Genomic DNA, 25,688 nt, shown 5'->3' with positions numbered 1-25,688 from the left:
GGTACCAGGGGCAAACTCCCCTAACTTTTTACTTACCCCTCAGTGCAGATTCTGTTCACAACAGCCATCTTCTTTTCTTCATTAAACTTGGAAACGAAGGTCTGCTTTTGAAGTTTAATGAAGAAAAGAAGATGGCTGCCGTGAACAGAATCTGCACAGGGGTAAGTAAAAAGTTAGGGGCATTTGCCCCAGGTACCACCTGGGCTGGGGGGGAGGGGGGGTCTACAAAGGGTAGGGGTTTTTTATGTTACAGGTTTTTTCTCCTTTAAATACACTATTTGCAAAGAACCATATGAATAGTGACCAAAAAGCTGATCAACCTTTGGGGGAAGGAATTATGGGAGGGTTATCCTGCCCAAAAGCACTGGACATCTATTCAACATATAAACAGTAGGGATGCACTGAATCCAGGATTCCGAATCCTAATTTGCAAAAGCAAATTAGGGCCATGGAGGGAAATTGCATGACTTTTTGTCGCAAAACAAGGAAGTAAAAAATGTTTTCCCCTTCCCACTCCTAATTTGCATATGCAAATTAGGATTCAGATTTGGTTCCGTATTCGGCCAAATCTCTCGCAAAGGATTCGGGGGTTCAGTCGAATCGAAAATAGTGGATTCAGTGCATCCCTAATAAACAGGTTAAATAGTGTTGGACTTAGTTTTACAACAATGCCCTGCCTATCCTACCGTATAACAGACCTGCATTGAAGTACATCATTCACTAGTGGTGACAAGTCATGTTTTTTGCCAAATAAAATTTGTAATAGTTATGGTCACCAATCAAATAACTTAAATGATCATCATTTCATTGCAGGGTAAGCAAAGTGACGTTTAACTAAACAAACCACATCTGTTTTATAAAGACTAAAACCACATCCACCCGTATAAAATAGAAAGTGTAGCTTGTAAGTTGTATAGGTCGTTGGGTGGCAGATTCCTGTAGAATGGCTTTCCATCGCTGAGGCCAGTCTTTCTGCTAGGGCTTTGTTGTGTTTAGTTACTTGTTGGAACAAACAATTAGGTACCGGCACTCAAGTCTATTTCAAACAGGGGACAGGCCCCTTGTGTGTTTATTTGATGAAAATAAACACACAAGGGGCTTGCCCCCTGTTTGAAATCACCTTGAGTGCCGGTACCTAATTGTTTGTTCCAGTGAGTATTGGGGAAGTGCCATCTTCCCAGGGTCTGTGCACCAGGTGGACACTACATTGAAGGGCTTGGGTGTGCACGTGATTCTTCTGCTTTAGTTACTTGTTGCCCACCTTTGATTTTGCTGAAGAAGGCCCATTCAATGTCAGGTTAGAATGTTTGTTTAGTCAACACATGTCGGTGATTGTACACTATTGACCACAAGGTTTGAATGACTGGACATAGCCTGGGGGGAGGTTTATGATATAGGTGGAGCACATATCAAATAATGTGTATGTTTGGGTTATTTTGGTGGTGGATGCTTCTAACCAGTTCATATAAAATAGAAAGTGTAGCTTGTAAGTTGTATAGGTCGTTGGGTGGCAGATTCCTGTAGTATGGCTTTCCATCGCTGAGGCCAATCTTTCTTCTGCTTTAGTTACTTGTTGCCCACCTTTGATTTTGCTGAAGAAGGCCCATGCAATGTCAGGCTTAAATGTTTGTTTAGTCAACACGTGTCGGTGATTGTACACTTTTGAACACAAGGTTTGAATGACTGGACATAGCCAGATACAGCGGGGTAAGGAGGTGTCTTTATCTTAGGGATGCACCGAATCCTTCTGCCCGGCCGAACCAAATCCTAATTTGCATGTAAATTATGGGTGGGGAGGGAAATCGTGACTTTTTGTCACATAACAAGGAAGTAAAAAATGTTTTCTCCTTTCTCCCATGAGGTTTTGTGGTTCTCCCATGAGGTTTTGTATTCAGTTCTATATGTGCAGGTATTGTAAGTCTAAATGTTAATTTAAAGGCAAACTAACCCTTTAACCCACCGACTGCACTTCAACCTATTTTAAGCCAAAGTCTAGTGCTCCGAATCTACACCACGTGCTCACGGACCAGTGAATAGCAGTCATGTCAATGCTAAAAAGAGAAAGGTTGGTATTGGTATTTGCACAACATCCCATTAAGTGCGTTCAACTTTATAAGTTCTGTAATGGACCAGATGAAATAATTACATGTAAAGAACAAAGGTAAGAAAGTTTGATCTAAACTGCCTTAAAGGGGTTGTTCACCTTTAAATTAACTTTTAGTATGACGTGGGAAATGATGTTCTGAAACAATTGGTTTTCATTTTTTTTTATTGTTTGTGGTTTTTGAGTTATTTCGCTTTTTATTCAGCAGCTCTCCAGTTTGTAATTTCAGCAATCTGGTTGCTAGGGTACAAATTCCCCTAGCAACCATGCATTGATTTGAATAAGAGACTAGAATATGAAGAAGTCCTGAATATAAACATGAGTAATAAAAAGTAGCAATAACAATACATTTGTAGCCTTACAGAGCATTTGTTCCTTAGATGGGGTCAGTGACCCCCAGTTGAAAGATGGAAAGAGTCAGAAGAAGGCAAATAATTCAAAAACTATGAAAAATAAATAATGAAGAGTTGCTTAGAATTGGCCATTCTTTAACATACTCAAAATTAACATAAAGGTAAACCACCCCTTTAAACACATTATCCTATCAAAAATACAGATTAGCTTGTTTATAGACTGTATATTTAATCTGACCCCATATTTATTTTACAGTTAAGTTTAAAGTTAAGGAAATGTTGACCTTTGAAAGGAGATCTTCAGTATATCGATGACAGTTTTACATTTAACACGACATTTGCAGTCTCTCAGAAATGTTACCGAAGTGAAACAAAGGCTTTCTGTACAGTTACCAGAATAAAAAACAAGGTGCTATTTTTTTGTAGTTGTTCTCTTAAATAAAAAAAGAATGAAGCGTTTTTATTAGGAGTCATTGAAGACAGGCGTATATAAATATCTTGTTCGGATATGTAATTGTTGATCCTCTGAAGGTGGAAGGAGTTGTATTTAGAGCAGCATTGTTGTTGGTTTCTCCAAGAATTTTTTGAATTCTGCGAGCCACTGCGCTCCAACTGCCCCGTCCACAACACGGTGATCACAGCTTAAAGTAACAGACATCATACTGGCAACATCAAAGCTGAAACATTAACAGTGCAAACGTTTGTAAGCACAGAGGCAATATCGTTTATGTAAAAGAGATTAGAGAGATTATAATATATATATATATATATATATATACATACATACATACACACGTCAAATATCTCTATTGCAAATTACTTTAAGCAGTAACACCAGACAAAACATGTTTGTGTGAATTGATATGCTAATTATTTCAATCCACATATGTGAAAATATTTTCTTTTAAGGAGAACTAAACCCTAAAAACAAATAATGATATAAATGTTAGAACCACAAGTAGGTACTGTCACAAAAATGTCTCCCATAGTGCATTTCATTTCTTAGTTTAAGCCTATAACAACAGTGGAGAGTACCTACAAATATCTGAGGTTAAAATGACTTTGTGCTTACCCTTTGTCATTGTCTGCAGGTATCAGTCTGTTTTCTGACCCTCCTACAGCAAGGATACAGGCCTGGGGTGGGTTAATTATCGCTGAGAAGTTTTTGATTCCATACATTCCCAAGTTGGACACAGTGAAGGTTCCACCCTAAGACAGAAAGGTAAACCTTAGTTTTCAAACCTGAGAAGATATTTTTCATATTTGCTTGAAAAGCACTGATCCTCAAGAAAAAGTACACAGACACACTGATCCCTGTTTTTTTTTTTTTTTTTAGAAATATCAGTTAACTTGTGGATTGCGGAGTAGAAAATGCAAAAAACAAAAAAAAAAAAGGACCCCGGTCTCTGCATGTTACCCTAGGGACCCCATCATAACATCGGAGTTCCATGACCTGTATAAAAGTACTCAGCCTTACGCCTTGTGCCTTTATATGGTCATGGAACTCCTCAGTGACGTGTAATATCTTTATATTTTACAATAAGGGCTACTATTTAACTTGTGCCATACCCAATGAGTCTGTAATTGGTCATGTATTCTTTATGAAAAATGCATATTCTCTTTTTCACAGGTTGCATTCTAACATTTGCAGTTGCTTTTCATTAGGTATGTCTAACATCTGATGATTTATCTGCTGCACCTAGCAGTCTCCCTGTATTACCAACCACTATAGAAAAAGATTGCAGGAGTAAGATCACTACCAGGTACAATTCTTTGAGGGGTACAACAATAACATAATTTACTTTATGGTTTTCATAAACCTGTTTAATTACTGAAATAGCGCTGTAAAGTGTCCATTTTTACAGGGTAAAAAAAGCACACATCTTGCACATGTCTAGTAACCCACAGCAAACTATTAGATGTGCTGATCAATAAATGGTCTCTGCTAATTGAGTTATTAGACCTATAGCAAACTTAGCTCATACAAGTAAGTGTGTGTGTGTGTGTGTGTCACACACACATACACACACTCCTAGGTCTTATTTAGTGAAAAAAATAAAAGTTTTATTCAACATTTCGGCAACAACACTCATGCCGTCTTCAGGAGTGCGGCTTTTTGAATCTATTACATGTTTTTGCACCGGATTGGGAATTTTAATATATATAGTGGTATGCACCGGTCTGTGACTTAGTCCACTTAAGGACACAATGTATAAAAAACCAAAATAAAGTCCAGACAACTTATCTTGTGAAGAAAACGAAAATTCTTTATCAAGCAAAAAATGCAAGAATATGCAACGTTTCGAAGCTCCCGCTTCTTTGTCAAGCAATCTAGTATACAATGTTCACACATCCTTAAAAAGGTTACAGCTGTAAACACGCCCCCCTGGGGGGTGGTACAAATTCAAACACATATTAGTATATAGTATTTAACCCATTTAAGCATTATACATAGAAACAATCATAAGATTACACGAATATGTCATAATAGGTACAAAAGCAATATGTGTTACAAAGTATATGCTGAAAATATCACAATGATTCAAGGATGCAATTTTGTCCCAACCTCTACTCTATATGCATAGGTTATCCCATAACCTCATTATATAAAGGCATGCAAGTCATACTCTCTATTTAACCCTTTAGGGTATAATGTTTGCAGAGTATGTATCCAAAATTTCTCTCGTTTCTGAAGTTGTAGGAGTCTATTGCCCCCCCGACGTGGGGGGGCAATAGACTCCAACACAAGGAATCTGAGGGTTGCTACAGAATGTCGCGCTGAGTGAAAGTGAGCTGGAACTGGTAATTTGAGTACTTCCTTTCGAATTGTGGACTTATGCTGACTAATGCGATCACGTATGGGTTGAATTGTTTCCCCAATGTAAGCTAAGCCACATGGGCATTTGAGCATGTAGACTACATACTCTGTATCACACGTGAAGTGTCCTCGCAGCTCAAATTTCCTCCCTGTTTGTGGATGAGTGAATATATTGGTGCGAATCACACTGGAGCATTGATTACACCTCCCACATGGAAACATACCATTCTTTAAGGGAGCTAAAACCCTCTGTACCTGAACCTTCTGGGTACCAAGGTCAGCCTTGACCAATCTATCTCTAAGATTCCGTGTACGTTTATACGATAATAGTGGTGGTTCCTGAAAATCAGGAATAGTAGGATAGGCTTTACGTAATAATGGCCAGTGCTTGTAAATAATGTGATGAATTTTGCGAGTACACGGATGGTATGTATGTACAAATGGTATGCGTGTCTTTTTAGATATATCACGTGTTCTGTCCTGTATGATAGAGGTGCGATCCAATTCCTTCACTCTGGCTACCTCCTGATCAAGTATCTGTCTGGGATAGCCTCTCTGTGTAAACTTCATGGTCATCTCATCCAAACGTGTATTGAGCTGTTCCTCCTCTGTAACTATGCGTTTAACTCGCAACATTTGAGATCTGGGGAGAGAGGAAATGTTAGCCCTCGGGTGTGCACTGTCAAAGCATAATAAATTATTGCGATCTGTAGATTTAACATATAGGTCCGTGTATAGACATCTGCCCTTGCGATACACACTGGTATCTAAAAATGTCACTCTTTCCTCACTATGAGTGAGGGTAAATCCTATGGTGGGAACACATGTGTCTATATGTAGTTTGAACTCCAAAAGGGATCCAACGTCACCCCCCCACAATACCAACAAATCATCGATATAACGCCACCATCTTAAACAATGTTTTTTGTATAATTCATTGTTGTAGACAAAATTATGTTCAAAGTAATTCATAAATATGTTGGCATAGGTGGGGGCGACGTTCGATCCCATAGCTGTCCCCTGTACCTGTAGAAAAAAAGTATCTTGAAACAAGAAGTAATTTTTGTGCAAAACCAGGGCCAGTAATTCCATGAAAAAGTTAATCTCCGCCGTACTATATTGTGTATCCTCAAGGGTTAATCGTACTGCCTGTGAGCCCAAATCATGCGGAATTGAAGTGTACAGGCTATTAACATCAAATGCTGCCAATAACACAGTACCCTCTCCCAAGTCTATATCCCCAATTAAGCGTAGAAAATGAGATGTATCTTTGACATATGACTCACCACACTGGACAAAAGGCGCTAGTACCTTATCCAAAAAAATTGATAACGGGGATAAGACCGAATCAACACCTGCCACTATGGGACGTCCTGGAGGGGATTGAAGATTCTTGTGTATCTTGGGGAGGGTGTAGAACACTGGTATACATGGAAATTCTTTTGTGAGATAATCCTTCAAACTATCAGTCACTACACCCTGTTCATGATAGCGAGACAATACCTCAGATATTAAGACAGTAATTTCGTCAGTAGGATCTTTATCAAGCTGTATATAGGTATCTCTACTACTCAATTGGCTCACTATCTCCTGTATATAGTATTCCTTATCCAAGATGACCAATGCTCCCCCCTTATCAGCTGGTTTGTATATCACATCTTTATCTCCCATCAACACTTTAAGGGACTCCCGTTCAATTTTAGTTAAGTTGTTATTGTACCGCATATTCCTAAACCCCTTAGGGTCTTGTATAAACTGATTAATATCCCTAGACATGAGAGATATAACAGTTTCCACTGGATGGAAAGAAGTAGGGGGAAGGTATTTACTCTTTTTATACAAATCAAATTGTTGTGGAGTTAATGCTCCAATAGCAGCCTTAGTCCCTCTAGTTTCTTTATCCATGAACTGAACTTTTAAACGTAAGAGTCTATAGAACCTCTGCAGGTCAATGTCCAATGAAAAGGTATCCAACTTAGTGGATGGACAAAAAGATAAACCCTTCTGTAACAAATTCAGTTCAGATTGTGACAGTACCTTTTTAGAGATATTAATCACGATTGAAGTCCCTTCTTGGGTGCCGCCTTGTGAGTGACTCTCGTCTGCCGTGGTTTGGTCGCAGCTGCCGCGCCAGGTTCTGGGGCGCCTCCTTCGCGTTCCCCGCTGCTTGAGGGAGCGCTGTCGTCGCCTAAAAAAGCAAAAGATCCGGAGGAATCCGATGCGCGTTGCGAGGATGTCTCCCCTGAACTACTGCGTCCAGCCTCCTGCCGTCCCTCGCGGCGTGCCCCTCGTGGCACCCGCGCCTGTGTCTTGCGACCCCGGAAGTAGGAAGGAGTGGTGTATGGACCTCCCGGTATCCACCGGTATACTCGCCCGCTCGCCGCTCGCCAATTTTTTTGGATAAGGTACTAGCGCCTTTTGTCCAGTGTGGTGAGTCATATGTCAAAGATACATCTCATTTTCTACGCTTAATTGGGGATATAGACTTGGGAGAGGGTACTGTGTTATTGGCAGCATTTGATGTTAATAGCCTGTACACTTCAATTCCGCATGATTTGGGCTCACAGGCAGTACGATTAACCCTTGAGGATACACAATATAGTACGGCAGAGATTAACTTTTTCATGGAATTACTGGCCCTGGTTTTGCACAAAAATTACTTCTTGTTTCAAGATACTTTTTTTCTACAGGTACAGGGGACAGCTATGGGATCCAACGTCGCCCCCACCTATGCCAACATATTTATGAATTACTTTGAACATAATTTTGTCTACAACAATGAATTATACAAAAAACATTGTTTAAGATGGTGGCGTTATATCGATGATTTGTTGGTATTGTGGGGGGGTGACGTTGGATCCCTTTTGGAGTTCAAACTACATATAGACACATGTGTTCCCACCATAGGATTTACCCTCACTCATAGTGAGGAAAGAGTGACATTTTTAGATACCAGTGTGTATCGCAAGGGCAGACGTCTATACACGGACCTATATGTTAAATCTACAGATCGCAATAATTTATTATGCTTTGACAGTGCACACCCGAGGGCTAACATTTCCTCTCTCCCCAGATCTCAAATGTTGCGAGTTAAACGCATAGTTACAGAGGAGGAACAGCTCAATACACGTTTGGATGAGATGACCATGAAGTTTACACAGAGAGGCTATCCCAGACAGATACTTGATCAGGAGGTAGCCAGAGTGAAGGAATTGGATCGCACCTCTATCATACAGGACAGAACACGTGATATATCTAAAAAGACACGCATACCATTTGTACATACATACCATCCGTGTACTCGCAAAATTCATCACATTATTTACAAGCACTGGCCATTATTACGTAAAGCCTATCCTACTATTCCTGATTTTCAGGAACCACCACTATTATCGTATAAACGTACACGGAATCTTAGAGATAGATTGGTCAAGGCTGACCTTGGTACCCAGAAGGTTCAGGTACAGAGGGTTTTAGCTCCCTTAAAGAATGGTATGTTTCCATGTGGGAGGTGTAATCAATGCTCCAGTGTGATTCGCACCAATATATTCACTCATCCACAAACAGGGAGGAAATTTGAGCTGCGAGGACACTTCACGTGTGATACAGAGTATGTAGTCTACATGCTCAAATGCCCATGTGGCTTAGCTTACATTGGGGAAACAATTCAACCCATACGTGATCGCATTAGTCAGCATAAGTCCACAATTCGAAAGGAAGTACTCAAATTACCAGTTCCAGCTCACTTTCACTCAGCGCGACATTCTGTAGCAACCCTCAGATTCCTTGTGTTGGAGTCTATTGCCCCCCCACGTCGGGGGGGCAATAGACTCCTACAACTTCAGAAACGAGAGAAATTTTGGATACATACTCTGCAAACATTATACCCTAAAGGGTTAAATAGAGAGTATGACTTGCATGCCTTTATATAATGAGGTTATGGGATAACCTATGCATATAGAGTAGAGGTTGGGACAAAAATGCATCCTTGAATCATTGTGATATTTTCAGCATATACTTTGTAACACATATTGCTTTTGTACCTATTATGACATATTCGTGTAATCTTATGATTGTTTCTATGTATAATGCTTAAATGGGTTAAATACTATATACTAATATGTGTTTGAATTTGTACCACCCCCCAGGGGGGCGTGTTTACAGCTGTAACCTTTTTAAGGATGTGTGAACATTGTATACTAGATTGCTTGACAAAGAAGCGGGAGCTTCGAAACGTTGCATAATCTTGCATTTTTTGCTTGATAAAGAATTTTCGTTTTCTTCACAAGATAAGTTGTCTGGACTTTATTTTGGTTTTTTATATATATATATATATATATATATATATATATATAACATCCCTTTAAATCAATTTCATTACTTATAAACTTACTTGAAATTCATGAGGTTTAAGCTTGCCTTCTCGAGCCCGGGTTGCTAGAGACAGCACATCTTTACTGATGGATGCCAGCCCCTTGATATGGGCATTGAACACAATAGGAGTTATCAGGCCAACTGGGGTACTTACTGCCACACTTACATCAACCACATGATGCCTAAAAGATATAAAACCTACAGCTTGAAACCAGCTGAGCACATTCCTGTAGGCTATAGACAATACTGAGGTTTGCAATGGAATTAATTATGAAATTACAGCATCCCCTTTAAAGGAGAAGGAAAGCTACAGAGTCATTTTATTGACAATAGATTAGCTGAAATAGTGCAAGCTATAACACTATATTTATTCTGTAGAATGCTTTACCATACCTGAATAAACAGCTCTAGAAGCTCTCTGTTTGTTTAGGATAGCAGCTGCAGTATTAGCTTGGTGTGACATAACTTCCTACCTGAGTCTTTCCCTGCTCACTTATAGCTCTGGGCTCAGATTACAGTAGAGAAGGGAGGGGGGAAGAGGAGCAAACTGAGCATGCTCACGCCCGGGGCAAGGAGGTTTAAGCTGAAGGCAGGAAGTCTGATACAGAATCCCATGTGTACACAATAGAAGGAAAGAAACGCTGTGTTTCTTTTGAGCAGCATTACTTTGAGGATTTACGGGTATATTTTGGTGGAACTGTCTGATAAGGCTTAAGGTGGCCATACACGGGCCAATAAAAGCTGCCGATAGACCGTGTCGGCAGCTTATTGGCCCGTGTATGGGGCCCCCCCGACAGGGCTTCACCGATCGAGATCTCGATCGGATGGGACAGAAAATCCCGTTGGATCGCGGCCGCATCTATTGGTTGATGCGGTCCCGCGATCCAACCGCTGGTTTGGGCATCATTAGGATCCGATCGTTGCGCCCTAGGACCCACGATCGGATCAGCCCGATATTGCCCACCTCAAGGTGGGCATATCGGAGGGAGATCCGCTCGTTTGGCGACATCGCCAAAAGAGCGGATCTCTCCATGTATGGCCACCTTTAGTTTTAACCTTTCCTTCTCCTTTATTGAGATCAACACAAAATCAATTCCTTTTAAACGACCGGAATATAGTACGTTCGTTATACATGTTATAACCCCCTAGTGAGTGTAAACCAGTCAATATAGTCTAGCTTTAATTTATAGACCCCACAATGACACCATTTTTTTTTTATCTCAAATCATATTTTCATTTATACAGTCATATCTGCCTACTAGCCATCTGGTCTGCTTTAGCTGGACTTGTAATTATCTAAACAATCCCCGACATTCTTCCTCTACACTTTATTCCCCTATATAGAGAAACGGCAAACTTACTGTCGAATTACAGTGTCCATCCAGGAGGAGTTTGCTTCTGGGACTTTCAGACATGACAGAGCCGAAGCTTTAATAATGAAGTCATTAACAGACAGTTTAACATTTTCAGCCTTTGTAACCTGTCAAGAGCAGCAGAATAAGATCATTAGTGAAATATTAACAATTTTAGTCTTACACAATTTTCAGTTGCACATCTACCACAAGGTTACATATCTATCTCTATATCTATCTATCTATCTATCTATATATATATATATATATCTTACCTCATTGAGCTCTTTTCGCAAGAGTAAGATTTCCCCCATGTTTATATCAATAGATAAATAGTAGTGTGGTATGGTTTGCTTGGACTGTACGAGTCTCTGAGCGATGACCTAAATGGCATAAACACAGAACCAGTTAACAGCAGAAAATATATACTGAGGGAGTTATTTATTAAAGTCTGTTTTTATTAAAGGGGGAAAAAACCCTTGGATTTTCCGCAATTAAACCCCAAGGGTGTTAAAAGTCTTAATTTAAAAAAAAAAAAAAAAGAACTCCAACTCCAATGTTGAAGTCAATGTCAGGTGTCTGTTATCCGGAAACCCATTATCCAGAAAGTTCCAAATTACGGAAAGGCCATAGACTCATTTGATCCAAATTTTTTTAAATGATTTCCTTTTTCTCTGTAATAATAAAACAGTACCTTGTACTGGTTCCACACTAAGCTATAATTAATCCTTATTGGAAGCAGAACCAGCCTATTGGGTTCATTTAACGTTTACATGATTTTCTAGTAGACTTAAGGTATGAAGATTCAAAATAAGGGAAAGATCCGTTATCCGCAAAGACTCAGGTCCCGAGCATTCTGGATAACAGGTCCCATACCTGTACTGGTTTACGCTGGGTTTCCGAAAAAGTTGCGGTATTTGGGCGTCAAATCGAAAAAGTCACGGTATTAGATTTTTTCACGATTTTATTGATTTTTTTTCCCCGAACAATAATTCTGAGAAATTTCCGGATTTTCATAAATACCCCGAGTGTTAATACAGAGTTGAACTATATAAACCATGAAATGTTGTTTCATGACTCCTCCAATCAGTACTTATGTTATAGTTTGCTGAAAATGTTCACACAGTCATATCTGCACAAATGTACAAAAATGGAGTTAATGAAATACATTTTGTCCAGACAACAGGCACTCTAGCACACGTTTCTCTTACCTTGCGAATATTACTAATGGGCACATCTGTGAAGACCCCACTGGGAACCGCAGCCACAGCTGGAGATGGTACAGACACTGCAGGGGTTGGGGCTGTAACTGGCACCTAAAAGCAAATAAGACATTATCACAGAAATTCAGTCCCTGCAAAATTCTAAAATTAGTGTTTTTTTCATATTAAAGTCTGGTAGCTAGTTGCACATATGTTTTTAAGAAAAAAGACCTAGTTGCAGAATGACCAGTGCACTTGCAGCTAGTGATGAATTGAAGCATACTGTACTAGTGGTATAAGGGATGTTTTTTATTATTGTGGCTTGAGGGACACAAACCGAGTATCTGTAAATTCTAGCAAACTAATACATTTTCTTCCAATTTAAAACATTTAAACATATTTGACGAAGACACAGCTGTCTGCTGGGTTCTTTGAGGTTTAGTGGCTAAAGCAGAGTATATATAGCAGTGACACTGCTCAGAAATGCTCAGGCCTCTCTTGATCCACAGTGTCAAGCAGTAATAGCTAAACAAGTATTGCCTTTTTGTATTACACTGCTCTTTCCTGCACCTAGGAACCTAACTCCTATTGTTTTAACAAAGGAAGGACTGTGAGGATACAATGTTATTGCTGTTGCTGCTTTTTATTACTTATGTTTCCATGCAAACCATTCAAACCACTGCCAAGATGCTAGGGTAGGGTAAATTGAGTCTAGCAACCAGACAGGTGCCAAGCTTGGAGAGCTGCTTAAAGGAAAACTATACCCCCAAAATGAACACTTAAGCAACAGATAGTTCATATCATATTAAGTGGCATATTAAAGAATCTTACCAAACTGGAATATATATTTAAGTAAATATTGCCCTTTTACATCTCTTGCCTTGAGCCACCATTTCGTGATGGTTTGTGTGCTGCCTACGGAGATCACCTGACCAGAAATACTACAACTCTAACTGTAACAGGAAGAAGTGTGGAAGCAAAAGACACAACTCTGTCTGTTAATTGGCTCATGTGACCTAACATGTATGGTTTGTTGGTATGTTTGTGAGTACAGTGAATCCTACGATCCCAGGGGGCGGCCCTTATTTTTTAAAATGGCAATTTTCTATTTATGATTACCCAATGGCACATACTACTAGAAAAGTATATTATTATGAAAATGGTTTATTTACATGAAGCAGGATTTTACATATGAGCTGTTTTATGCAATATCTTTTTATAGAGACCTACATTGTTTGGGGGGTATAGTTTTCCTTTAACATAAAGCTAAATATTAAAAAAATATATACGTACACACAAAAATCGTAGGAAGCCTCCTGCACTTATCTGGGTTGTTGCCCTGGTGCTAACAGAATATATGTATAAAAGTAGAATGAAATCTGTTGCACAACAGGGTCTTGCAAAAAAATGATTATTTATTGATTTCACAAATCGACGTTTCGACCCTCACTGGGGCCTTTGTCAAGATCTTGACAAAGGCCCCAGTGATGGTCGAAACGTCGATTTGTGAAATAAATAATCATTTTTTTTATATATATATATATATATATATATATATATATATATATATATATATATATATATATATATATATATATATATATAGTAAAAAGAGATACAGTTTATTTATTATATATTTATTATAGAATACATACACACAGACTTACTGGAGCAGATTTGGGAGGAACAAATGAGTCAATATCTTTTTTTGTAATTCTTCCTTCTGGCCCAGTTCCTGAAATCCAAAAGGGCAAAAATGTAAACAAAATTTGAAATATGCTTTTAAATGCTTCATTTTGGGACTGAATTGCACAAAAGAATGTAAAACTTGCATGTACAACAAAAATGTATGAATACCATGGAAAGACTGAAAGTACCAGTGATTAACAGTGTTTAACATTCTCTAACCTATGACATGTTATATCGGAGCCCAAGGCAGGTACAGCTTGTGTGGAGGAAGACTTCAGGCATAATACAATCATTAGACTAGGAATTGTTTGCTGCTCTACTGAAGCTTTTAGGTATATTATGGGTCCCATAGCTGCAAAGAGGCTCCTTGCACTGCTTTATAGCATGTTTTGTAATGCACCCTATACATGGAATCTCTGTTTAGAACCTTCATAATTTTCCTACTTATGTTTATTTAAAGTCTATGTTTCATCTAGGAATACTGAAGACAATAAAGTCTTTTTTTCTTCACTACTGACACAAAAGCAGTAGTAGACAACAGACATTAAGGATCACAATTTAAAAAAAGGTGACTGCTTCTAACAAAAAGCAAAGCAATGATAATACAGGTAAGGAACGGTTCAGCATGCTTAGAAAGAACATCTTCAAATTCCTCAGATTAGCAAAGAGGAATTATTCTTTACATAAGACATAAGCTACTCATTAAAAAAAAAAATACACACAATACACCTGCTAAGTTGGACATCTCATATATTGGTTTATACCTAATAATTACAGACTATATTTTTTAAATATTCCAGTCAATGCTCACCTTTCACTTGCTTTATATCAATTCCTTTTTCACTAGCAAGCTTTTTGGCAAGTGGACTTATAAACACCCTTCCTTTGGGAGATGATGGAGCAGCGCTGGGTGCAGGAGCAGGGGTAGGCACTGCTACATGAGGGACAGGATGTGGAGCTGCAGTCTTAAAAAAAAAAAGAGAAGCAAAATCAAAATATCAGACTGCCCTTTAAAACATGATGTTGCAATTTAACATTATCTGCAATATTCTGTTTGCCCATGATGTAGACAGTTTTTCCTATACAGTCGGTGTAACATTCTGTGCTCTAGGAGCGCACAGGAGTGTTGTAGGCAAACCACGGAGCCCTCATTTCTGATATTACTAGAATGCTTAAAAGAGCAGTAACACCAAAAAATGAAAGTCCTTTAAAGGAATGACAATATAATGTAGTGTTGCCCTGCAATGGTAAAAATTGTGTATTTGCTTCAGAAACACTACTGAAACAAGCTGCTGTGTATCCATAGGGGCAGCACAGGATACTCAGTAGATAACAGAGAATGACATTATATACTACAGAGCTTATCTGTTATCCGTTGTGTATCCTGTGCCTTTTCTCCTTTTTCAGCTTTGAATGGCTGCCCCCATGGCTACACAGCAGCTTGTTTATATAAACTATAATAGAGGTTCTGAAGCAAATACACCAGTTGTAGCAGCGCAGTGCATAATATTTTCATTACGTTAAAACACTTTTTTTGGTGTTACTGTTCCTTTAAAGGGGACCTGGCACTTTAAGAATAAATTCCAAATCCTATTTTACAGTGTTAGTCGAGCAAAATAAACTTTACATACCTATATTAATTAAATCTAGTTTCCTTCATTCTTTTGAAATCTACAAATTGACCATATAGGCAAAAGCCATTTAGTGGAAACTTTTATCAAGCAAACTTTGCATCAGCCCAAAATCTAATGTAAAATGGGGACATAATGCCCATGTCTAGACACAGACTGCCAAATTATTGTCAGTTTTGAGGGCAGGGACATATGATTGGGCAGTAACATCTAGGAAGTGCAAAATGGAAAGTGAAAGGGATTGCTATAGCTGAGGCACTGAGGTGGAGATGGCAATATAGAATGGTCAGCTGAGATTTAGGAATTAGTTTATAACAGGTTTGGTTGCTTTGTTCACCTGAGTTAACGTTTAGCATGATGTAGAGAGTAATATTCTGAGACAACTTGCAATTGGTTTTCAGTTATTTTTTTTAAATCATTTAGCTTTTTATTCAGTAGCTCTCCAGTTTGCAATTTCAGCAATCTGGTAGTTAGGGTCCAAATTATAATAGCAACCATACATTGATACTGGAATATGATTAGGAGGGGATTGAATAGAAAGAGGAGTAAAACAAATTGGCAATAACACTAAATGTGTAGCCTTACAGAGAAGTTGTTTTTTAGATGAAGTCAAAAAGAGTCAGAAGAAGGAGGCAAATAATTCAGAAACTTTAAAACATAAATAATGAATGCCGATTGAAATATTGCTAGGAATTGGCCATTCTAGAATCCCATTAAAGGGGTTGTTCACCTTCAAACACTTTTTTCAGTTCAGTTGGTTTCAGATTGTTCACCAGAAATAAAAACTTTTCCCGATGACTTTCTATTTGTGACCATTTTTCTAATATTGAAGTGTAAAGTTTAATTTTTCACCTTCTAAAGCAGCTCTGGGAGGGGGGGTCGCCGACTCTTTAACTGTTCTAAATTGATACATTTAGGGCAAGGCCAGACTTGGCGTTTTTGCGGCGTTTTTAAAAAAGAACAGCCAGGCGTAAATATGCATAAACTGCACTACCACTGAAACAAATGGAAAACGCACAATGGCAATTCACACAGGGCGCTTGCAAGCTGAAATCCGCCACAGGACACCAGTATTGGCGTTTTTTTGAGCAGAAACGCCAATACGTCAAGAAACTACCAAGTCAATAGACTCTATGAGATCTGCACATTTGAAACCACACTTTATGTAAATACGCAGTGTATTTCAAATATGGCGTCCAAATTCAATGAAAACAATGAGAAGTGCATGTTGGGATGCTTGATAAGGGTCGCATGTGGTTTCAGTGGCGTATTTACGCCTGGCTGTTCTTTTTAAAAACGAAAACGTAGAAACTCTGCAAAAAGGCCACGTCTGGCCTTGCCCTTAGTTAATACATAGTTATTTTTGTCCCTGCTGAGCTGAATCCCTGAGTTTCATTAAATGCAGCTGTTAGAATTGATACAATAGTTGCTAATATTCCACAGATGATGATGATAATAAATGTATCAAATAATTGTATCAACTAAAAGTAGCAAATTGTAACAGTTCAGAATCTGCACCTGGATCCCTGAGCTGCCAGACTGAATCACCAGAGACAGGGACATTAAACTGACATTTTGGAAAAAACGGTAAAAATAAAAGATGACAATTGAAAATAGTCTGTTTATGGTAAACAATCTGAAAACAACTGAACTGAAAAAAGACTCTCTCAGGAAGTCTGTTTGATTTTATTTGATTTCTTACCGGAGTGGGAGGCGCAGGCTGAGGTTTTATATCAGCAACTCCAGTTAACTCTTTGTACTCTGCAAAGCTTCCAATGTCTGACTCTTTCTCCACAATAATGCAAAGAGGGGTGCCCAAGGGTACATCGCGCGTGCCTTCTGCGATAAGAATTTTAGCCAAATAACCTTCTTCTGGTACTTCAAATCCTGTGTAAGCGAGAGAAACGATAGAGCTTACAATTAAAAATTCACAAAGATTGTATATGGCCACATACACAGACAGCTACAAAATATTAATACCCCTGTGACAATATTAGCTTCACAATTCACATATCTACACAAAGTAATTGGGCAGTTACATAAGGTTACCATCCTTGAATCCAAATAAAGACTTGCTGTGGTCAGGTAAATGTCTGCATATTTCAATTAACGAACCCAAGATGGAGTGTTTCTACCAGTTTGGTGTCAGGTGCAGTCACGTGTAAGCAAAAATAGAATTTTTCAGCACAGCACCACGTAGTTAAAAAAAGGCTTTATTCAAACTTTCATGGCAGACCCGTTCAGCAACGTTTCAGGCCTACATACGGCCTTTTATCAAGCTTTTTTGGTTAATATCAACTTCTCAGTACTGCATATATTAGTTTGTCTGTAATACCATAAAAAATCCCAGTTTCTACAGCAATAAAAACATATAAAACAAATATTTAGCAAGTGATTGTCCTTTACAGTCTACGTCGCAGGAGTAACAGCTCCCTATGCAGTAACACCAGATAATAAGAACATACTATGACAATACATACAACTGTAAGTACCTATGGTAGCTTTGTCTGTCTCTATTTCAGCCAAAAGGTCTCCCTCGCTGAGCTTCTCACCAACTTTTTTCTCCCACTTTTGCACTGTACCCATGGTCATAGTCGGAGAAAGTGCAGGAAGACATATCTAACAATAAAGACAATTCAAAGGCTTACAGCAGGAAGACTTTCTGCATGCAAAGACAAAAAACCAAATTGGTTATAAAAAGGTAAAAAGAAAAAAAAATGCATCAGCCAACATTATGCTGAACCCCCCAGGCTCTCCCTGCCCTTTTTTTTATTATTTGATGAAATCACTTACTTTCATATGGTTGGGGTAAGTACTACCCGGGGCTTGAACTGCAGGCTGTGGTGCTGATGGGGTAGCAGCTGCCACGCTTGGTGGAGAAGCTGCAGCTACAGAGTCCATTGTGAAATTTTTAAAAGCATCAATAAATTCTGGCCTAAAATGTAAAATAGATCTTCACTGTTAAGGTCGAAGTTCTTAATGTGAAAGAAAGGGGTTGTTAAATCTGAGTCAATGACATTTCCAAGAATCTTTAGTACAGAGATGGAAGGTTGAGTACAAGATGTATGGCCTTCCTAAACACTGTTTTCCATGACTGTACATATCTTAAACATGCCAAGAAGTATGTAATCAATTCTATGGTAAGCTAAATCCCAAAAGAAATCATATGAAGCGCAATCTGTCTCAAAAGCACTTTAACATTTTCACAAAAATTCAGGTTAACACCTAACATAACACAGAAACCCCTAATATTCCCATCACTGTGTTAAATTACATTTCCTAAACTGAAATCCAGCTGTTTAACATTTATTCTCTTTCTGTATCATTTGAAATCCTGGCAGGGAAGGAGAGACTAAACACTGATGTTACAAATTGTAACAACTTCTCCACAGCTTACAGACAGCAGGAACTACATAACCCATAATGCATTGCACTGTGATTTTCTGTTCCTTATTGAAATCACATGTGCAGGGAATTGTGGGGTCTGGAGGATGCAGGCTGAGGACAGCTGGCTGTTGATACAAAGTAACAGTAGTCAGCCAGCTCAGCAAAGTAGTCAGACAGATCAGCAGGAGAGCAGGGGGCAAGCCTTAGGGAACTGTTACAAACCACTAAAAATCATGAAAAGTTTGCATATTTTTTAATTGATGTATATTGCAAAGTTGCTTGAAATTATGTTTACTTTTCAAAAAGTTTAAGTTATGTTTGTGTGCTGTTCCCCTTTAATAGTAAATACAATGAAATAGGCTACAAAGAAAGGCATCCATATACAACTCCTATATATCTGCACTATTTACCCCTGTGAAATAAAAATTATTTCCTGTCACTGACTGTCTGTCTTTCTAAAAGGTATGTCATACGGTACCATAAGCCTTTTCTATGTTATACTCACTTGTCCACAGTAATGCATATGACTGAGCCAATGGGCACATCTCTTGTTCCTTCTGCCACAAGGATTTTAGCCATATAACCCTCCTCCAGACTCTCAAAACCCACGGTGGCCTTGTCAGTTTCAACCTAAACATCAGAAAAAAGATACAGTACATAGTCATGTCTCGATATCTACTGCTGTAACGCCAATTACCAGGTGTGTATTATATTTCTGCATCATGGTTATCCGTGCCACAACAGCCATTTAAAACATTCATTTGTAAAGGGTTGTAAAGGGATATAAAAGAATGCATGAGATTAAGGGGCAGATTTATCAAGGGTCCAATTGAATTTGATTTTCGAGATTTATTATACTTTAAGAACTCAAATTTGACTTATCGCCACCTAAAACCTGCCGAATTACTGTTTAAGTCAATGGGAGAGGGGCAGGGATCAATTTGGAGATGTTTGCAGCCTTCCTGACATTCAAGTTTTTTTCAAATTGAGTTTGATCGAGTTTTGATTTTCGATTAGAGCTTTTGGGTCGTGTAAATTCGTCTGAATATTAAAAATTAGATTTTATTAATACATTTCGACTAGTCAAATTTCTGGGAGTTTTAAAAAACTCACATGAATTCGAACTTCGATCCTCGATATATGTGCCTCCAAATGAGATGTTTGTATACCACTTCCCACAATTTCCTGATAATGTGTGAAAATGGCAACCATTGACTGGATACCCATAAGAAATTCTCTTCAACTGGAGCACTTTTTCACTGAATCTCAAACACCCATAAGGACAAATCATAGCTAACTCCACATGGGTCAGATTGAGTATTCATGACCAATCATTCTATAAGACAATTATATACAGTGGTGTGAAAAACAATTTGCCCCCTTCCTGATTTCTTATTCTTTTGCATGTTTGTCACTCAAAATGTTTCTGATCATCAAACATTTAACTATTCGTCAAAGATAACACAAGTAAACACAAAATGCAGTTTTTAAATGAGGGTTTTTATTATTTAGGGAGAAAAGAAATCCAAACCTGTGTGAAAAAGTAATTGCCCCCTGAACCTAATAACTGGTTGGGCCACCCTTAGCAGCAATAACTGCAATCAAGCTTTTGCGATAACTTGCAACGAGTCTTTTACAGCGCTCTGGAGGAATTTTGGCCCACTCATCTTTGCAGAATTGTTGTAGTTCAGCTTTATTTGAGGGTTTTCTAGCATGAACTGCCTTTTTAAGGTCATGCCACAACATCTCAATAGGATTCAGGTCAGGACTTTGACTAGGCCACTCCAAAGTCTTCATTTTGTTTTTCTTCAGCCATTCAGAGGTGGATTTGCTGGTGTGTTTTGGGTCATTGTCCTGCTGCAGCACCCAAGATCGCTTCAGCTTGAGTTGATGAACAGATGGCCGGACATTCTCCTTCAGGATTTTTTGGTAGACAGTAGAATTCATGGTTCCATCTATCACAGCAAGTCTTCCAGGTCCTGAAGCAGCAAAACAACCCCAGACCATCACACTACCACCACCATATTTTACTGTTGGTATGATGTTCTTTTTCTGAAATGCTGTGTTACTTTTACGCCAGATGTAACGGGACGCGCACCTTACAAAAAGTTCAACTTTTGTCTCGTCGGTCCACAAGGTATTTTCCCAAAAGTCTTGGCAATCATTGAGATGTTTTTTAGCAAAATTGAGACGAGCCTTAATGTTCTTTTTGCTTAAAAGTGGTTTGTGCCTTGGAAATCTGCCATGCAGGCCGTTTTTGCCCAGTCTCTTTCTTATGGTGGAGTCGTGAACACTGACCTTAATTAAGGCAAGTGAGGCCTGCAGTTCTTTAGATGTTGTCCTGGGGTCTTTTGTGGCCTCTCGGATGAGTTGTCTCTGCGCTCTTGGGGTAATTTTGGTCGGCCGGCCACTCCTGGGAAGGTTCACCACTGTTCCATGTTTTTGCCATTTGTGGATAATGGCTCTCACTGTGGATCGCTGGAGTCCCAAAGCTTTAGAAATGGCTTTATAACCTTTGAAATTGAACTCAGGTGTGATAAACCACAGTTAAGTTATTTTTTAACAAGGGGGCAATCACTTTTTCACACAGGCCCATGTAGATTTGGAGTTTTTTTTCTCCCTTAATAACGTAAACCTTCATTTAAAAACTGCATTTTGTGTTCAATTATGTTATCTTTGACTAATAGTTAACGGTTTTTGATGAGCAGAAACATTTAAGTGTGACAAACATGCAAAAGAATAAGAAATCAGGAAGGGGGCAAATCGTTTTTCACACCACTGTAGATATTGGCACATTTAGCCATATTCAGATTACCAGATTTCACTAAATGAATAGGCCTATCCGTTGGATCAGCAGAAGTGTCCATGCAATTTTATGTTTTTTTTTCAGTTTTTGATCAACCAACTTAGCAGAAAGGCCCACACCTGAACTGGGGATCAAACCGTTTTGATCTAAAATTGCAATAGAGTTATTGCAGTGTGCAGAGCCCTGTATATTCCCTCATGTAACAGAATTATGCTCACTCTACACTGTAGAGATTTCATGATAAGTTATTATATAAATCTTTACCTCAGCAATAAGATCCCCTTCATTAATTTTGTCACCTTCCTTCTTCTCCCAGCGAGCTATAGTTCCCATCTGCATTGTGGGAGACAAGGCAGGCAAAGGCACCTACAAACACAAACAAAAGCTCATAAATAGTTTACAGACATTGCAAAAAACATTACCATTAAGTACACTTGAATGTAAAACTGTATTACTTTACAACTTATCATCATATTATAAAATGGCATGGTGCCTGATACAGTATAGAAATTTTTTCAGGGAGAACATTCGGGCAAATACTGATTAATTTTAAAGTGCAATCCACAAGTGTTTATATATCACTGCCAATTCTGCACTCCTGTAGCATTTAAAGTGGTGGATGGATACCGACTCTTAATTGTTTAACATATAAGCTGACTGTACATATAGATGACGAACCATACAAATCCTGTAGTTTTATATCCCTAGGGTCAAATGATTAGATTACTAGAGGGCTACAGCATTTTACAGTGTAAATATATATATATATATATATATATATATATATATATATATATATATATATATATATATATATATATATATATATATATATATATGTAAAGGCTTGAGCACACACTTAAAAAAAGCTTTCACCTGGGTGCAAGACAGAACGGCTTATATAGTAATAGAATGCTGATGCACACCAGGATTTTTCTTTCAAAATGTACTTTCTTTATTTAATAATAAATAATAAATAATTTAAATAAAGAAAGTAAATTTTGAAAGAAAAATCCTGGTGTGCATCAGCATTCTATTACTATTACTATATATATATATATATATATATATATATATATATATATATATATATATATATATATATATATATATATATATATATATATATATATATATATATATATATATATCCAAATGAGTATCCGCACTCCAAGGCAAATAGCTTCAACAAAGGGAGGGGGGCAGGTAATTATGTATACACCAATTATTCTCAGACCAGCACTCCCTGTTATAAAAGTCAATTATTTTATTGTTACATCATATCTATGCCCGACGTTTCATTCCCTATTGGGACCTTTTTCAAGGATGATACAAACATTAAAAAGCTCACATTAAATAACATAGTGCACAATTTCAAACCAATCAGTGCTCTCTTACAATTAACAATTCAATACAAATCATGTGTTCAATTAAGTATCTACTAACCAATAGTGAGTGATTATTTGTGGTAAAAATGACAATATCGTATTTGCCATATATCAAATGTATGTACATATGTGTTTATACATTTTTAGTAAAAATATAAATACGGAATAAATATTTAATACTCTCTTGATGAAATCGTGTCCGTGTTGTGATTAAAAAATATATACTTGTAATACATTAAAACATCCACAAGATGTCACCAGTGTGTCTCTCAAAAATGTTCAAGTTAGAGTGTCCAGAAGATCCAATTGTGACAAATCCTAAACTGAAAGAAATACCCAGGTAGGCTGCCCTGCATGTGATATTAGCTAAAGTCTAAGGTTATGCTTCCCAGCTAAAACTGAATGCCATTGGACGTCATGAAAAGCCTTGCGCAGTAAGGGACACAAGAACATACACAAGAGCTTATTAAAGGGGTTGTTCACCTTTACATTGACGTTTTGTCTGATGTAGAGAGTGATATTCTGAGACAATTTGCAATTGGTTTATCATTTATATATTTGTGGTTTTTGAATTATTTAGCTTTTTATTCAGCAGCCCTGGCTCCAGGTCTGGAGTAGGTGGTGCATGAAAGCAGAAAAGTAGGGTAGCCCCAGGACAATTCTGCCTATATCTCTCTCCCTGAGCCACTTCTGCTGCCAGTCTTGCTCAGTCTGAATCTGCTATAGGCGCAGAGCTGGGTTATGTCACGCTCAGCATCATTTATATATATATATATATATATATATATATATATATATATATATATATATATATATAAAGACATCCCACTATTTTTATCAAGGTAGATCTCCTGATGAGGGCCAGGTGTGGTGAGTAGATCCCAGGGTAACAAAGAGTGGGCACCCCCCCCATGTGCCATGTGGACCAAAGTCAAATAAAATAAATATTTATACTGGCCCAGAACTGGCATTCTGAATAAATTCCAGGGGGGGGCTGCTGTAAAATCATAGACCAGTACTTTATATTGGGTACACACACACACATATATATATATAGATAGATAGATAGATAGATAGATATATATCCAGTACTTTAAATGCCAGAGCCTCTGTGAAATGTCAGGCTGTGCAGGGTTGTTCTAGTTCAATACTACATGGTTTGCAGCAATCTTATTTAAACAGGTGGATAGTAAAATGTGGGAACACAGTGGCATGCCTAGAACTTGTTGCTTATTCCCATATAGACAAGTGTAGATACTGACCTTCAGTACAGCTGAGGAGAGCACATACAGTAAGTGGTTAGTGCCCAAGCAATGCCACATACCTGACACCCTATGTCAAATAACTGCTCAATAATTACCCCTGTGGAACTATGTGCCCAGCCCTTATCGCCACTCTCCGCACTGGCACGTTACCTTCTGGTGAGGAGGTAGGCTGTACCATCTCTTTCCAGTGGCCGTTCCCTGCCTACAAGCTCCCTTTAGCGATGGAACATTTGCCGGAGAGCCGACCAAGCCTCTCAGCCGGTTCCCAGGTCCCACGTGAAGCCTTCGGTACCGACCTGCTAACGTAGCTTGGCTCCGGCCCGATAAAACAGACCGAGCCGGAGCGCGGAACCTTAGGCACAGGCGGAGCATTGCTGTGGAGGGCACGCTCTAGGCCTTAGTTCTCTCCTGTCTCAATGACCTCCCCTGCAAGACAGAAGCGGTTCAGCAACCTCCAGGCACAAGAGGGCGCTGTTTCTTCTGCGACTTAATGTGCGTCGCCATATTGGTACTCCCAAAAGGATTCTTCCGCGCCAACAAATGGCTATGTATATGCATTCATTAATGTTGTTTCGTAAAGCTTACTGAGCATTCTCTATTAGGTCTGTGGGACTATATTCAATATGTTAAGAGAGTAGAAAGATGTCGAAATATATAGTTATCTATTAAACTTCCCATAATGCTCTGCACTGCCCTCAGGAGTTCACTATTACGGAATGGGAGAAGCGCTTGTTGTTGGCTGAGGGGCGGCGGGGCAGTGACTGACAGTAGCTCCTGGCAACAAAGTTACCGACGCAAGGTGACCACGGTAGTTCAGGAGTTGTGAAAACTGAGAAACGCGCATGCGCGTCCTCGTTTTCGCATGTGCGTCTTTTCGTTTGCGGATGGGGTGGGTCGCGACCTGGCGGCCCGGTTGTTTGAGGCACTATTAGCCGTGACCATGATGTATGAATTGTCTTGCTTGTGTTCTAATAGCAACAGTGTCCCTGACCTTGGCTGGCGGAGGTTTAATGTGGATGTAGCATGATGTTAAATACAGGAGATTCACTACAGGCTCTGTTGCTTCATCTGCTGTAGGACCAGTGTGGAATCAGTTCTCCATATAGAAATGAGTGTAATGCCCGTAGAGGTGCACCCAATCTGCTTCTGACTAATCAATCCATTAATAGAATATATTGTTTTGCGGACAATACTAGGCATCTGAACCTTCATTTACATATTTATTTTGAGAACTATCTAAAAATTCTATCATCTGTGAACAAATAATGGCTACATTTAGATGCCCAAATCTTTGACGTTAGGCGACTAACTGAGTAGGT

The 25,688-nt window shown here is 38.6% G+C and overlaps 1 protein-coding gene across 2 annotated transcripts; it reads right to left on the bottom strand.

The window, feature by feature from the left end:
• Positions 1-2,666: 2,666 nt before the first annotated feature.
• On the bottom strand, positions 2,667-25,100 carry LOC108705521 (dihydrolipoyllysine-residue acetyltransferase component of pyruvate dehydrogenase complex, mitochondrial). Of its 2 annotated transcripts, none has more exons than XM_041571395.1 (14): positions 24,520-25,100; positions 21,981-22,082; positions 19,416-19,540; positions 18,317-18,458; positions 18,016-18,142; positions 17,226-17,410; positions 14,704-14,857; positions 13,859-13,938; positions 12,213-12,317; positions 11,277-11,384; positions 11,011-11,129; positions 9,669-9,831; positions 3,530-3,666; positions 2,667-3,134 (listed from the first exon to the last, which is right to left on the bottom strand). In XM_041571395.1, exons 1-14 carry the CDS (start codon positions 24,739-24,741, stop codon positions 3,005-3,007), a joined length of 1,899 nt encoding a protein of 632 aa, XP_041427329.1. In that variant the 5' UTR covers positions 24,742-25,100; the 3' UTR covers positions 2,667-3,004. The 2 variants fall into 2 exon arrangements, with proteins under 2 accessions (XP_041427329.1, XP_041427330.1); XM_041571396.1 differs by having other exon boundaries at positions 13,871-13,938; positions 24,520-25,094.
• Positions 25,101-25,688: the final 588 nt, after the last annotated feature.

Source organism: Xenopus laevis, chromosome 7S (genome assembly GCF_017654675.1).
Source record: "Xenopus laevis strain J_2021 chromosome 7S, Xenopus_laevis_v10.1, whole genome shotgun sequence".
Lineage (NCBI taxonomy): Eukaryota > Metazoa > Chordata > Amphibia > Anura > Pipidae > Xenopus > Xenopus laevis.
The sequence above is the reverse complement of the archived record's forward strand: the minus strand, read 5'-3'. Positions and strand labels throughout refer to the sequence as shown.

Bases quoted from the DNA above. Each gene is read 5' to 3' on its own strand.
- LOC108705521 (XM_041571395.1), bottom strand. From the start codon at position 24,741: ATGCTCCGCCTGTGCCTAAGGTTCCGCGCTCCGGCTCGGTCTGTTTTA. The intron at 22,083-24,519 runs GTAACGTGCCAG...TTGTGTTTGTAG, and splicing joins GCCTACCTCCTCACCAGAAG to GTGCCTTTGCCTGCCTTGTC. The intron at 11,130-11,276 runs GTAAGATATATA...TGCTCTTGACAG, and splicing joins TGCGAAAAGAGCTCAATGAG to GTTACAAAGGCTGAAAATGT.